Raw genomic sequence first — 17158 nt, 5'->3', positions numbered from 1 at the left:
AAGAAAAAGCAACCCACCAAAGGTCGACCCTCGTTGTCCACCGAGAATTGGATTAGCAACGTCGACAGAATTGCGAATTTGTTTCAATCTTTCCATTCTTGCTCGACACGAGATGAAATCCTTATATATATATATATATATATATATACATTTCATTCTTAATTCTTCAATTAAGCTTGAAATATCTTAATAATTTTTTCAAATTATACCAAAATGTTTCATATTTTTTTTCACGCACTTATATAAATTGAAATAAATCTCTTATATGGAAAAAAGTTTTTCAATAACTTGAAAGTATTTGTTTTTTCAATTCAATTTTTCGCAGCTTTTACTTCACATCAATTTTTATGGACCGTTATCAAACAAAAATTTTGATTTATGACCTCTTTTTCGAACAAAAAAAAAAAAAAAAAAAAAAAAGAATTATCAGATTCTGTTGACATTTTATTACAATTATTTATATCTTAAATCATTTGACAAAATTTTTATTTCTTCGAATTTTTTATTAAACAAAATAGCAATTTTTGATTATGTAGTTTGAAATTTTTGTAATATTTAATTTTATATGCAGTAAAAGTAAATTTTCTGTCAGACAATTCGTTTTAAAATTTTTTAGTAAATTTAGTTTTCAGCTAAAGAAGCGCTTTTAATTTTTAAAAATTAATTTTCGCTACCGAAAATATTAATTTTTATAATAAAAATGTTTTAAAATAATTTTCAATAATAAAAGGCAATTTTTTGTCAGACACGGTACGTTGTAAATGTATTGTCACATTTAATTTCAATAGTAATAATAAGATTCGGTCAGACAGTGCTTTTAAAATCAGTTTAGTAAATTATTCTTCTTCTTTTTATTATTATTATTATTATTATTATTGTTATTATTATTCCTTATTCTTATTATTATTCTTATTATTATAATTAATTATTTTTATAAATTCTTCTAACTACAAATTTCAGTAGTAAAGTTAATTTCAGTCAGACCAAAAAAAAATTTAAAATTAGTAGTAATAGTCAGTTTTAGTCAGACGTTTAAAGCACATTATTGCAATAGTAAAAGTCATATTTAGTCAGGCAAAATATTTTCAAAAATCAGTAGTAAATATTTTCTGTGTTTAGACAATTTTAAATTACTTTAAAACTAATTTCAGTAGTAAAAGTTATTTTAGTTATTACTATTAGTTTAAAATTAGTTTACTAGTTTTCAGTTTCGAAGTTTATCATTAGTTTCTAAATTTTGTACAAAAACAAAAAAAAAATATGTAATAGCGAAACGTTTCACTGTAGTAGTAAAAGTTTTACTTGTTTTAGTTAAATCTTTCGCTATTCTAGTAAAAACCTTTCGCTGTTTCAGGAAAATTCTTTTTTTTCCATGATGTAATATTAATTTTCCATGTTGAAAAAATCAGTTTTCATTGTAAAATTTTTTTCAAAATTTTCACTTTGTTAAGTTCTTTTTGTTATTGTAAATTCTATTGTCAACGATCTAAAGACAAAATCTCTTTTGAAAAAGTTAGTAATTTAAATTTTTAAGTCTAATAATTTCGAAACTAACAAACATTTGGAATTTATTTATTTCTCCTGAATTATAATTCTATATATATATATATTGTTTTCCTAGCTGCGACTTCCCCAAGGCTGTTATTTAAAGTTTTCGGTATAATGGAACTGAAAAGTAGTTCTATCTATATACAATAAAAGTTTGTCAAGAGAAACTTCTTATTATACGAATGAAGTAACTATATATTCAAAACAATCTGAATGAAACTTTCTCTCTCTCTGTCTCTTGAATAAATGCATTTGCTTAGTTTCGCAATTGGAGTATGTTACACTTTAGTGACACGTCGATATTTATTTACCGAGATCAGAGGCACTTTGGCTTCTTGCTTCAGAGGTTCTATATCAAAAGCAACGTTCACCTTCACTGGTATATAGAGATGATAGTATATAACTAGATTCGAAATCCAGCCGGCCGCGTTAACTTGCTAATTATCTCATGCCGCTTTCTCGCCCTCAGCGATTCTCCATCCCTCTATATATATATATATATATAGTATATCCTCATTCTACACCCCTCGAGAGACACTATCGAGCTTCATCCTCCCTCCCCACAATTCACCAGGGCGCACTGATCGGCCAACCAACCGAACATTTCACTCACCACGAGATTACCTGCAAAGTTTTCTCGCCATTCGATCTCGGTTCATTTGACGAGTCATTTCTATCCACCTCCTTCTTTGTAATTTCATTTTACCTCTGTGCGCTGAGCCAGATGGCCCATTACCTAAAAGTATAAAACTCGAATATAATCTTTCGTATACGAAAAAGAAAAAAAAAGATTACGGAACATTTTATATAAGAAGGGAGAGGAAAATGTTCTTAAATGTCAATATGTCCCCTGGAGTGAGATCTAAAAGCCACTCAAGAGCATCAAGATTTTGCTACCATCAAGAAGCCCTTTTGGCGATGAAATTACTGCTTGAGGGTTAAAATCATTTGCGGTTGCATTTTTTTTTTTAAGGAACGCGTGAATAAGTTCTTTAAAATTTGTGGAATTTTCATTTAATAGAATTTTAATACAAAAAATATCATTGATTCAAGAAAATCATAATTTGATTCATTAATTTTTGTAATGGTAACAGTTGATTTCCGCAGCAACCGTTTCCATAGTATCCATAGCAATTCACAAATAATGTAATTATAAATTATTTATTATATTCAAATAAATTTTAATCTGAATTTAAAAAGTCCCAAAGAAAATGTATTTCAAAAAAATATAATTTTCTCTAATAAATCATTGGATTATCTAAAAAATAAAAAATAATTAAATAATTTTGATTTCTTATGAAATATCGGAAATAAAAAACGAAAAAAAAAATAATACAAAATCAATGGATGTTGTGAATGAAAAATACTATTGTGATCGATATGATTGGATGAAGAAGAGGCCATAGAAACGGCTGCTATAGGAACGGTTGCCATAGAAACCAACTGTTGCCATAGTAACTGTTTCCATAGTAACTTCTGCCATAGTAACTTCTGCCATGGTAACTTCTTCCATAGTAACAGATGCCATAGTAACTTCTGCCATGGTAACTGTTGCCATAGTAACTATTGCCATAGTAAGTAACTGTTACCATAGTAACTATTGCCGTAGTAAGTAACTGTTACCATAGTAACTATTGCCATAGTAACTTTTGCCATAGTAACTATTGTCATAGTAACTATTGCCATAGTAAGTAACTGTTACCATAGTAACTGTTACCATGGTAACTATTGCCATAGTAAGTAACTGTTACCATAGTAACTATTCCCATAGTAACTTTTGCCATAGTAACTATTGGCATAGTAACAGTTGATTTCCGCAGCAACCGTTTCCATAGCATCCATAGCAATTCACAAATAATGTAATTATAAATTATTTATTATATTCAAATAAATTTTGATCTGAATTTAAAAAGCCCCAAAAAAATGTATTTCAAAAAAATATAATTTTCTCTAATAAATCATTGGATTATCTAAAAAATAAAAAATAATTAAATAATTTTGATTTCTGATGAAATATCGGAAATAAAAAACGAAAAAAAAAATAATACAGAATCAATAGATGTTGTGAATGAAAAATATTATTGTGATCGATATGATTGGATGGAGAAGAGGCAGGATTCTTTATTTTGTATATACTATATATATACATGGAATTACTAAAAGTCCGTTCTTGCGTTTCAGTTGAGAGAGTACACATTGACGGAAACGTATCACGAGGACGAAGTCGAGATGGAATTTGTGAGCAACGAGAATCTACTGTCGAATAACCCGACCCCAAGAGGAATCGATCCGAATAGAGACCTGAATGAGGTCATTGCTGAAGAACGAGGGGAAATGGATACCCAAAGATACAGGTAAGTCATTCGGCTCTCTTTTTTTTTCTTCCTTCCTTTCCCCCATTAAGTTCTTAGTCAAACTAAATGGGGTTTAATAAAAAAAAAAAAAAAAAAAAAAAAAAAAGGAGACGAAAGGATATCAAGAAACCCGTATGTACCATGGCTTAATTAAATTTTGTGAAGGTTATCTCTAGAGGCAGAAAAAAAAGTCGTTCGAAATTATCAAAAGTCGAATAATTTTCTAAATAATTTATTAAATAGCTAATTTATTAAATATATTATTAATAAATAGATAATTTATTAAATAGATAATTTTTTTAAACGATAATTTATTTAATAAATGAAAATAATCCTTCAATTATTGAAAATTAATTATTAAAATCGAAAAAAAATTATAAAATTATTTATAACTAAAAATGCCTTTTAATTATCTAATTTTTTTTCTATATAATAGTTAATATAATTTTTTTTTAAATTTAAATGAGCCTATACGATATTTCATCGGAAAATTGAGAAAGATAGAGACAGAGAACATTCTCATTTTTCCAAAGCTTTGCTATTTGATTGACGTGTACATATATAAATCAAGATTTGCAATATTTCACAGAAAGAAACTAATATTTCACTATTATAATAATAATAATAATAATAATTTGAGCAAAAATTTTAAAATAATTTCAAAATTAAATTTTTAGATAAGAGATTTGTGATTAATTCCGTTGATATAAATATTTATATTAATATAAATTATTCGATGAATTATTCACAGTTAAAATTCAGATTTTCTGGAATTAAAAATTAAAGATTATCGAATTATTCTCAATATAGTAAAGTGTCGTGTGATTAGTATAAAATAAAGAAAATGTACGGAACAATTTTTTAATGAGTCATTTTTGGTTTTTTAAGTAAAAAAAATTATTTTAGTCAGACTAATTTTGGGGTTTTTTTAAGTAGAACAAATTAGTTTTGTCAGACCAATTGTATTTGAGGTAGAAAACGGTATTTTAGTTACACCAATTGTATTTTAAGTAGAAAAATTTATTTTAGACAGTCCAATTGGATTTAAAGTAGAAAAAATTAATTTAATCAGACCAATTGTATTTTAAGTAGAAAAACGTGTTTTAGTCAGTCCAATTGGATTTTAAGTAAAAAAAATTATTTTGGTCATAACAATTTTGGGTGTTTTTTAAGTAGAACAAATTAGTTTAGTCAAACCAATTGTATTTTAGGTAGAAAAAGGTATTTCAGTCAGACCAATTGGGTTTTTAAATAGAAAAAATTATTTTAGTCTGACCATTTTTATTTTAAGTAGAAAAAATATTTTAGTCAGGCAATTTTAATTCTTCTAAATTGAAAAAGGTATTTTGATCAGACAAATTTTTTGTTTTTAAGTTGAACAAATTACTTTACATTGAACTTTTTTACTTTTGATTAAGTTTTTATAATTCTTATAAGTAGAAAAAAATTTAGTCAGACCAATTGTATTTTAAGTAGAAAAAGGTATTTTAGTCAGACCAATTGTATTTTAAGTAGAAAAACGTATTTTAGTCAGTCCAATTGGATTTTAAGAAGAAAAAATTATTTTGGTTAGACCAATTTTGGGTGTTTTTTTAGTAAAACAAATTAGTTTAGTCAGACCAACTGGATTTTTAAATAGAAAAAATTATTTTAGTCTGACCATTTTTATTTTAAGTAGAAAAAGTATTTTAGTCAGGCAATTTTAATTCTTATAAATAGAAAAAGGTATTTTGGTCATACAAATTTTGTGTTTTTAAGTAGAACAAATTACTTTAGTCAGACCAATTATAATTCTTATAAATAGAAAAAAAGTTCAGTCAGACAAATTAGATTTTTAAGTAGAAAAATGTATTTTAGTCAGACCAATTGGATTTTCAATTCGAAAAAATTATTTTAGTCAGACCAATTGTATTTTAAGTAGAAAAAGGTATTTTAGTCAGACCAATTGGATTTTCAATTAGAAAAAATTATTTAAGTCAGACCAATTGTATTTTAAGTAGAAAAACGTATTTTTGTCAGTCCAATTGGATTTAAAGTAGAAAAAATTATTTTAGTCAGACCAATTGTATTTTAAGTAGAAAAACGTATTTAAGTCAGTCCTTTTGGATTTTAAGTGGAAAAAATTATTGTGGTCAGACCCATTTTTGAGTGTTTTTTAAGTAGAACAAATTAGTTTAGTCAGGCCAATTGGATTTTTAAATAGAAAAAATTATTTTAGTCTGACTATTTTTATTTTAAGTTGAAAAAATATTTTAGTCAGGCAATTTTAATTCTTATAAATAGAAAAAGGTATTTTGGTCAGACCAATTTTGTGTTTTTAAGTAGAACAAATTACTTTAGTCAGACCAATTATAATTCTTATAAATAGAAAAAATGTTCAGTCAGACAAATTAGATTTTTAAGTAGAAAAAGGTATTTTAGTCTGACCAATTGGATTTTCAAGTAGAAAAAATTATTTTAGTCAGAAATTTTTAATTTTTAAATAGAAAAAATAATTAACAATGAATAATTACATTTATAATTTTTTATTTTATAATTAGATATACTATTATTTTCTTTTCTTTTTATTAAAAAAAAGCAATCTACTTAATCCAATACAAAATTGATTAAGTTTTTTCATTTTGACTTTCTTGAAATACTCACGTGTATCTACAACTTTTTTCCATGATATATTTACTGCTACTGCTTGAAAGTTCAATACTGACAGCTCGGTAGATACGATTGAAATTTTCTATTCTCGACACACACAACATTGACAAAAAATAGAAAAACAGAAACAAACTCGGGATTAAAATATCATTCTTTTTCTGTACATGTCATTTGAAAAAAAAATAATAATAAAAAACTAATATAGTATTATTTTTTTAACATTTGTCAAAATTCTTGCGGAAATTGTAAAAAAAAAATTGAAATATTTAAATATTAATGAACAAATATTTATAAACTGGAATAGACAAGTAATATTTACAAAATGATATACGGAAGTGCTTGTTGCATTGAAATATTAATTAAAGAACATTGGTTTGCAGAGAAGTTCTAGCGATTTCTCGTCATTTCCTGCGTGAGAAATTCCCAGATGTACAAAACCGATTAATCCTTGTAACTACTAACTTCGAGAAATATATATCTATATATATATATATATATATAGAGAGAGATGAGAGGAGAAAAAAAATCTAAATTATGATTTGCCTGTGTCTTTGTTGCATATATTCAGTTAAATTAATTTGTTGAATTTAATCAAAGTCACATGATAAAAAAAAAAATTTCTCGAACTAGAAGTATTAATAATATTCATATATTATATACTAATTTTTTTTTTTTATTTACTCGAATTTTTCATTAAACAGAATAGCAATTTTAATGAATTTTTATTAAATAAAATTTTATTGTCTAGAATTTTCATTGTACCGAATTTTTGTTTGGCAGATATTTTATTCTATTTTTTATTTAAACTTTTTATTTAAAATAATTTTAATTTCACAGAATTCACATTCAAGCGAATATTTTTTATGATTCGAATTTTTAAATAACTGAAATTTCAAATTATCGATTATTTATTTGTCCTAATTTTTAAGGCGACGAATTTTAATTTGTCCAAATCGACGAAATGATTTTTGGCGCGATTTTCAAAAAGTAACCAATCACAAATTTATGGATAATTTTTTGACTTAAAAAATCGCGCCAAAATTATTCTATCGATTGTTTTCTTCGGACATTTTACAATTTCGGACAAATGAAAAATTCTACCAATTATAAAATTGTTTTAAATTGATTTTTTTCACAGAAAATTAAAAGGCATTAAAATAAGCTGCAAGGTTTATTATTTTAATCCAATTTTGTTTATTTTAATCCATTTTGGTATTAAAATAAGTAAAATTGGATTGAAATAATAAGCGTTGCTGCTTATTTTAATGCCTTTTAATTTTCTGTGTATTTTCATGAGGATTTTCTTTATAAACTTTTGCGCGCATATTTTTTTTTTTTTTTTTTGGTTTGCTCTATACATATAATGAAATTAGAATTCGCTTAGTTTTCTGAAAATAATATCATATAGAAAAGGAAGGTACTACACGATAGCATCGTACTGGAAAATACCGACTCAATTTCCGTAGAAATCGGCTCGATTTGAGATCCACTTCCGGTTGGAAGGAGTTTGTGGATCGAAAAGCGGTATAGCAGGTAAACGTGCGAAGATCGACCTCTGATGGAATAGAAAATTCCGTTGGATCGAACGATAAATAAGTCCTGCCTTTTATATATATATATATATATACTCCACCCATTTCTTGTCTTTCTTTCCGTCTTCCTTTCTCTCTGTCCTGCTTTTTCCGCACGGTAGACATGGCAACCGTAAATCAAGTCTTGAAATTGTTTTCGCGATTCAGAGTACTTCTCACACACACACACACGTCGATAAGTTTAACTTTTATTTTTTTCAAGAATGAAGCAAGATGTATTTTTTCTTATAAAATCAAAGAAGCTACGCACATATATATATATATATATATATGTATGTGTGTGTTTTGTAAAATGTGGGAATATATAGGAGAGAGAAAGCTGATCTTCAGAAAAGAAGAGTATGTTCATTATACTCATGATTAAATCCCCTTTTCTGTGAGAGTAGAAAAAATAATGGGAAAAAGAGAATCAAATAGGAAATGATATTATGATTTTATGAAAAGAAAGAGATAAAGTAAATTCAATGTAAAAAGTAAAAAAAAAAAAAAAGAGAGTTCAATTTTTTAATTATTAGATAATAAAAAAATTGGAAAACGATTTAAGAATTATCTTTAATTTAATGGCTTTTGGAATTAATAATTAATTACAAAAATTTTTTATTAACTCTTAAAGAATAATTTGATTTTTAAGTAGAAAAAGTAGTTTAGTCAGAACAATTTTATTTGTAAGTAGAAAAAATTACCATTGTCATGCAAACGGGATTTTTAAGTAGAAAAAATAATTTTTAGTCAGACCTATTGTATTTTAAGTAGTGCAAATTATTTTAATCAGACCAATTGGATTTTTAAGTAGAAAAAAGGAGTTTAGTCAGACAAATTTTATTTTAAGTAGAGAAAAAAAATTTAGTCAAACCAATTATAATTTTTATAAGTAGAAAAAGAATTCTAGTCAGATAAATTATATTTTAAGTACAGCAAAATATTTTAGTTAGAACAATTGAATTTCTAAGTAGAAAAAAATATTCTAGTCAGACACTTATATTTTGAAGTACGAAAAATTATTTTAGTCCGACAGGTTGTATTTTAAGTAGAATAAAATATTTTAGTCAGACAAATTTTCTTTTAAGTAAAACCAAAAAAATTTCGTTCAGACCAATTATAATTTGTATAAGTAGAAAATGGTATTTTAGTGAAATAAAAAGGATTTTTAAGTAGAAAAAAAAAATTTTCTCACACCAATTATATTTTAAGTAGTGAAAATTATTTTAAGAATAAAAATTGGATTTTTAAGTAGAAAAATGTAATTTAGTCAGACAAATTTTATTTTAAGTAGAGAAAAATATTTTAGTCAGACAAATTATGAATTTTTGTAAGTAGAAAAAGATGTTTTAGTCAAACAAATTTTATTTAAAGTAGTGAAAAATTTTATAAGCAGAAAAATTGGATTTTTAAGTAGAAAAAATGATTTTAGTCAGACAAACATAATTTTTTAATACCGAACACTATTGATACAAAAAAATTATTTTTTTAAGTAGAAAAAGGTAATTTAGTCAGACAAATTGTAATTTAAGTAGTGAAAAATTTTATAAGCAGAAAAATTGAATTTTTAAGTAGAAAAAATTATTTTAGTCAGACAAATATAATTTTTTAATACCGAACACTATTGATACAAAAAAATTGGATTTTTAAGTAGAAAAAGTTAATTTAGTCAGACAAATTATAATTTAAGTAGAGAAAAATATTTTAAGCAGAAAAATTGGATTTTTAAGTAGAAAAAATGATTTTAGTCAGACAAACATAATTTTTTAATACCGAACACTATTTATACAAAAAAATTGCATTTTTAAGTAGGAAAAGTTAATTTAGTCAGACAAATTGTAATTTAAGTAGAGAAAAATATTATAAGCAGAAAAATTGGATTTTTAAGTAGAAAAAAATGATTTTAGTCAGACAAACATAATTTTTAAATACCAAACACTATTTTAAGCAGAAAAATTTGATTTTTAAGTAGAAAATTTTTTTTAAGTCAGACCAATTAGATTTTTAAGTAGAAAAAATTATTTCAGTCAGACAAATTAATTTAGTAATTAAAAAAAATATTTTTTTACTAGATCTATAAATATCATTACTTAAAAAATAAATTTACTCAAATAAATCTGATTTTTAAGTAGATCAAATCATTTTAGTCAGACCAATTTTATTTTTAAGTAGAGTTAAATATTTAAGTCAGACAACAGTGAATTTGTTAAACAAAAAAAAGAATTTTTTTAATTTAAAGTAAAATTTAAAGTAATGAAATATTTTTTTTCTCATTTCTCCTTTTTTTTCTAATTTCAGTTACTGGACATCGGACAATTCAAAAGAGAAATTTATAACGAGTGAACCGCGCGACAACAATAAGGCAGCTATCATGAACAGTATTGCCTCATCTTATGCACTACAACGACCGAGGTTTACAGCGACATCGACGCTTTCACCGGAGAAAACGAAAGATGAAAAAAAGCTCGATGATATTGGAAACTGGTCATATTATCGACCATACCACAGTTCCTCAGACGCGCAGAAGGCGCAAATATTTGAGGATATTCAAAGGAAAATCACCAACGTCACAAGCGTACCAGCCACTAGTCATCCCTGGAGAAATTCTACCAATATCAGAGAGCATCAACATAGATTTAGGCCAAAGCATCACAAATACACCAAAGGAAAACGAATTCGTACACGTGAGTTTTTCTTTTCCAGTATTTTAACATTTGTTAAAAAAAAAATAATTTTCCATCTATTATTTTTTTATTTTCCATTTTTTTAATTTAACAATTCTCATTTAATCCAATTTTCATGAAATTCGAATTTTTAAATGACAGATTTTCAAATTGAATTTTAATTTGTCCGAATATTTATTTGTATACGAAATTTTAATTTTTCTCCAAATTTTTAAAACAACGAATTTTTATTTTTCCGTACAAAAAATCGGCAGAAAGATTTCGACGCTATTTTTAAAATTGACCAATCACTATTTTCATGATAATATTTTCTAATTGGTCAATTTTCAGAAAATAGCGCCAAAATATTTCTGTCAATTATTCGGTCATTTGTAATTTTGGACAAATTAAAATTCGGAGTCTTAAAAAATTCTATTAATTTATTATTCGTACAAATAAAAATTCGAACAAATGAAAATTCGATGAATTAAAATTTCTGTCAATTAAAAATTCTTATAAACAAAAATTCGGACAAATAAAAATTCGATGAATTTAAATTACTTTCAATTAAAAATTCGTACAAATAAAACTTTGTACAAATATTAAATTCGGCGCCTTCAAAAATTCTATCAATTAAAAATTCGTACCAATAAAAATTTGGACAAATAAAAATTTCGTGTATTTAAAATTCTATCATTTCAAAATTCGCACAAATAAAAATTCGTTCATACAAAACTTTGGTGAATTAAAATTTTTGTCAATTAAAAATTCGTACAAACAAAAATTCGGACAAATGAAAATTCGGTGTATTTAAATTTCTTTCAATTCAAAATTCGTACCAAATAAAACTTTGGACAAATATTAAATTCGGCGCCTTCAAAAATTCTATCAATTAAAAATTCGTACCAATAAAAATTCGGATAAATGAAAATTTCGTGTATTTAAATTTCTATCAATTTAAAATTCGCACAAATAAAAATTCGGTCATACAAAACTTTGGTGAATTTAAATTTTTATCAATTAAAAATTCGCACAAATAAAACTTCGTACAAACAAAAATTCGGACAAATGAAAATTCGTTGTATTTAAATTTCTTTTAATTCAAAATTCGTACCAATAAAACTTCGAAGAAATGAAAATTCAGCGCCTTCAAAAATTCTTTCAATTAAAAATTTGTTCCAATAAAAATTCGGACAAATGAAAATTCGGTGTATTAAAATTTCTGTCTATTCAAAATTCGCACAAATAAAAATTTGGTCATACAAAACTTTGGTGAATTTAAATTTTTATCAATTAAAAATTCGCACAAATAAAACTTCGTACAAACAAAAATTCGGACAAATGAAAATTCGTTGTATTTAAATTTCTTTTAATTCAAAATTCGTACCAATAAAACTTCGAAGAAATGAAAATTCAGCGCCTTCAAAAATTCTTTTAATTAAAAATTTGTTCCAAAATAAAAATTCCGACAAATGAAAATTTGATGTATTTAAATTTTTGTCAATTAAAAATTCTCACCAACAAAAATTCGGACAAATGAAAATTCGGTGTATTAAAATTTCTGTCTATTCAAAATTCGCACAAATAAAAATTTGGACAAATAAAACTTTGGTGAATTAAAATTTTTGTTAATTAAAAATTCGCACAAATAAATATTCGTACAAACAAAAATTCGGTGTATTTAAATTTCTTTCAATTAAAAATTCGAACCAATCAAACTTTGGACAAATATTAAATTCGGCGCCTTCAAAAATTCTATCAATTAAAAATTCGTACCAATAAAAATTCGGATAAATGAAAATTTCGTGTATTTAAATTTCTATCAATTTAAAATTCGCACAAATAAAAATTCGGTCATACAAAACTTTGGTGAATTTAAATTTTTATCAATTAAAAATTCGCACAAATAAAACTTCGTACAAACAAAAATTCGGACAAATGAAAATTCGTTGTATTTAAATTTCTTTTAATTCAAAATTCGTACCAATAAAACTTCGAAGAAATGAAAATTCAGCGCCTTCAAAAATTCTTTCAATTAAAAATTTGTTCCAATAAAAATTCGGACAAATGAAAATTCGGTGTATTAAAATTTCTGTCTATTCAAAATTCGCACAAATAAAAATTTGGACAAATAAAACTTTGGTGAATTTTAATTTCTATCAATAATAAAATTCGCAAAAATAAATATTTGAACAAATAAAACTTCGGTCAAATGAAAATTCGTCGCCTTTAAAAATTCTATTAATTAAAAATTCGTACAAATAAAAATTCGGTAAATTGAAATTTCTCTCAATTTAAAAATTCAAATCAGAATAAAATTTGATTAAATAATTATTATTATTTTTTTTTTAATATTGTATTATTAAATTATTATAATTTCCAGAAGTAAGTGTTTATAAATATATAAACTTGAGCTTTTTCTTTGTGAGCGCAAAAAAAAGGAGGATTTAAATTTTAAATGGATAAAGAAAATATTATGACTAATTTATTAATGAAGGATGAAATCTGGCTTTAATTGAAAGTAGTTAGAGAAGTGTACTCCGAGTTCTCTTTAGCCGATAATACATTATTCCTGAATATCTTAAGAACAGTAAGTCTCTTGAAATAACGAGAAAGTTTAGTCAGTAGAAGCTTTGGAAGTGAATTCCATCTCTAAATCACCAACATTCGTCAATTACGTAAGACAGTTCGAACAGCATTTCAAATAGTTTCTCCTTTTTCCATAAATTTTATACCTTTTTTTTCTAAATTTGGAATTTTTTCTTTTTCTCCCTGAAAAAAAACTTGTGTTTTATAATAAAATATTAATGTACCTACACATAAAAAATGCAAAAAAAAAAGATATTTACTCTTCTTCCAATATTTTTCTTTTTTTTCCTCTCCCTTTGAACTTTCGCTTTCAATTCGATTGTGAATGAATTTCAATTGGTTATTTAAATGGTGCTTTACGTCACGAATTTTCATTCAACCAAGTTTATATATACTAAAGTCATGACTGTTCATTGAGCATATATTTTTCGTGTGCTCGATCAAAGAGTCTTTTTCAATATATCCTTTTTTTTTAACCTCTTCAATTTAATTTCTTCATTTCTCAAGCGCGATAAATTTGCTTTTTTATATTTTTTTTTTAATAAAATTTAATATAATAAATAACTGTAATATTTCTCTATAATAAATAAATATTTATAAATAATTTGTAAATATTTATTAATATTTTACAAATAATTTATTAATACTTAATAATTATTTAAAATTTATTTATTTATTTATTTTTTTATTTATTTTTATTTATTTTATTATTTAATTATTTATTATTTATATTTTAAAGAATTTTATTAATATTTTACAATATTTTCCTAAATGATAAATTTTTGTTACATTAATCCTTGTAAATAAATATTTGAACCAAATTAAATTTTTTTGTATTTTAAATAATTTTGTTTTTTTTTTTTTTTTTTTATTTATAATAAATACGAGGTGTGAGATGCTGTAAAAAAATGTTATAAAATATTATAAAGAGTATAAAGTAAATTTCCATGTCTTAGATATATGAGCATAAAAAAAATGCAAAAATAGAAACTAAAAAATTGCACTGCGTAGGAAAAATAGTCAGACAAACAAATGGTCCTTTCATATTAAAATTCAAGTCTCTTCTCATACAATATGGAAACTTTTCTTACAAAGTCCAGGGTATAATTTAATTTATTTAAGCGCAGATCTCTCTCTCTCTTATTTATTTTTCACCACTCTTCATTCTCGTTTTCCTCTTCCTGTCCCTCGACACAATAAAAAATGAATGAAATTCGCAAACAAAAGTTTTGTGGTTTTGAGTAAAGAAAACCGGTTAGAGAAAGTGAATGAGAGTGAGCGTCTAGTCATAAAAAGATTAGAGGTCTGGCGAATGAAAAAAAAAAATAAAATAAAAAAAAAAAAAAAAAAACTTAAAGACGTGTATGTTTTAGGATTGCCGAGGGATTGCAAGGTCAGCGAATGGGGTCCCTGGAGCGCTTGCAGTCGAACTTGTGGTGTCGGCGAAACCCAAAGGACAAGAAAAGTTGTCATAAAACCGCGCAGAGGCGGAATTCGTTGTCCACCTCTTAAAGAAACCAAATGGTGCAGTGGAATCAATCCTTGTCACGAGAGTAGCCAATCTTTCGTTGACACTCATCGATGGTAGTATTTTGTCACACACACACACACATACAAATATATTTAAATATTTGGATTAAAAAAAAAAAAAATCCCTTCATTAATTTATTTTTCGAAAATTTTCAAAAATTTGAGATAAATTCTCAAAAAATAATTTTTTTTTTTACACTTATTCCAAAGACTATTTTAAAGAAAGAACAGAAACAAAAAAAATTCGAATCTCTCTTTGAAAAAATAGTCAATATATACCAAAGAGAAATTTTGTTTTTTGTATAAAAAAAAAAAATGTTTTTTTTTTTTTTGCAAAAAGATTATTTTCAATCGTGATTTTCTTTCTCGTAAATCAATTATTATCAGTGAAAATTTCTCCTTAGATGACAATTCTTTATCAAAAAAAAAGGAGATGTTTTTCTATTTTGCGGGATGAGAAAAATCACGAAGGAAAAAGGGAAATATTATCAAATAATCCCCCCCCCCCACGAGGGTTTAAATACTCACAGGACAATCTTTAAGAACGACATTAATCTGTGTTTCGATATCAAGTGTTTTCTACCTATTAATAATATAATAGGAGATGAGAGGAAAGTAAATTGTTGAGCAATGTTAATTTTAAAAAAGAAATTTTTTTTTTAGTTTTTATTTTTCTGTTAAATTTCAAAATTTTTTTTTATAAACAAAATTCTTAATGAAGAGAAAAGGAATTTTTAGCATTTAGAAAAAGTTTACCAAGAAAAAAAAAATAGTTAGAAAAGTATTCGACTTTAATTTTTTAATCTAATTTTTAATTAGAAATAAAATTTTTTAATTTAATTTTTATTTTAAAAATAAAATTTGTTCTAGGTAGACAAAAATTGGTTTTTAAATACCTACACTCGAAAATTAGAAATTTTTTACTAATTTGAATTAGTAACTCAATTTTTGATTTTTGAATTTTACTGATTCGATAGTAAAAAAATTAATTTTACTAATAATACTAATTAGTAATAAAATAAAACCTTTGATTTTGTAGTAGAATAAAATTTTTTATGATAAAATTATTTTTTTTTAGTAAAAAAAGAGTTATAAAATAGAAATAAAATTTCATAAAAAAAAATTTTTATTTCTCACTCTCATTCACTCTATCTAAATGTAATTTAATTTTACCTTTATATAACTTGACAAAGTTTTCTTGAAGAAAAAAAAAATCTCTTGAAAAATGTCCACAATCTTTGATAGAATTTTTGCTCTTACTTTTATATAAAAAAAAACTTTACTATAAAAATCCTCAACAATTCACTTTTCTCAAGTTAATGTCGTTTTCTTGTCTCATTGTAAAAGTTATAAAACGAGAAAAACATGTCTTTCTCGTAAAAAAAAAAAAGAAGTTTGTGCATTGGAGATTTTTACAAAAAAAAAAAAATATCATCAGGTATGTACTAGGTATTATATCTTAGGATAAAATTTAACGATAATAATAATATTAAATTAATGATTAACGCTTATTGGTAATTCGTTATACTTGAATAGAAGAAAAAAAAAACATGTAATAATCGACGCTAACAAAAGAGAAAAAAAAGGGGCCAGAAATTAGGTTCTTCGTTTAATATTCATTAAAAAAAAAACTGCCCTAACTTTTTATCGAATTGAAAATTAATTATTTTTTTTCCTTTTTTATTTATTAAAAAAAAATTAGCGTCGTGATTTATCGAGCTGTTACTCCTTTTATTTTTAATTATAGATATTATATTTCACCAAAAAAAAAAAATTGACATTTTTGTGAGAATATTGTTCAACAAATTTAGATAATAAGGACCTCTGTCCACAAAATATGTTTTTAATGGGTAACAGTTTCGACTAGATAATCCATTATTTATTTTTAATAACACACAAAAAAAAATTTCTAATTTATTTTTCCAAATATTATAATAGAAGTTAGAAAAAATCAATTTTTTTCGAATTTTAATATAATGATTCGAGTTTAGAATATTATGAGTATATAGTTATGGTGGGATTTAAAAAAAAAAATATTTGAAAAATTATTCTAATTTCGAAAATGACGATGACACTGTGCATTTTAGATTTTAAGATATCGAATAGGACTATAGTAATAAGTAATGTGTAGTGATGTATAACATAAGTTTATATTACATAATAAAATCTCTCTAAAAAAAAAAATTAAATGGTTTCTAATTTTTAAAATCGTCAATGATTTAATTTTTATAATTATTTAGATGGTTAAAAAATT

At 24.6% G+C, this 17158-nt stretch overlaps 1 protein-coding gene across 3 annotated transcripts in view; it reads left to right on the top strand.

The window, feature by feature from the left end:
• LOC127283274 (uncharacterized) overlaps nt 1-17093 on the top strand; it is a 128394-nt gene extending 111301 nt beyond the window's left edge. For all 3 annotated transcript variants that reach the window (XM_051308011.1, XM_051308012.1, XM_051308010.1), the window contains 3 exons: nt 3730-3902; nt 10421-10806; nt 14748-17093. In XM_051308011.1, the coding sequence (XP_051163968.1) occupies nt 3730-3902; nt 10421-10806; nt 14748-14962 (774 nt within the window). In that variant the 3' untranslated portion in view covers nt 14963-17093. The remainder of the gene's footprint in view (nt 1-3729; nt 3903-10420; nt 10807-14747) is intronic.
• Nucleotides 17094-17158: the final 65 nt, after the last annotated feature.

Source organism: Leptopilina boulardi, unplaced genomic scaffold, assembly GCF_019393585.1.
Source record: "Leptopilina boulardi isolate dan_hultmark-lab unplaced genomic scaffold, ZJU_Lbou_2.1 LbouV2_31, whole genome shotgun sequence".
Classification (NCBI taxonomy): domain Eukaryota; kingdom Metazoa; phylum Arthropoda; class Insecta; order Hymenoptera; family Figitidae; genus Leptopilina; species Leptopilina boulardi.
This window is presented reverse-complemented; position numbering and strand designations above follow the sequence as displayed.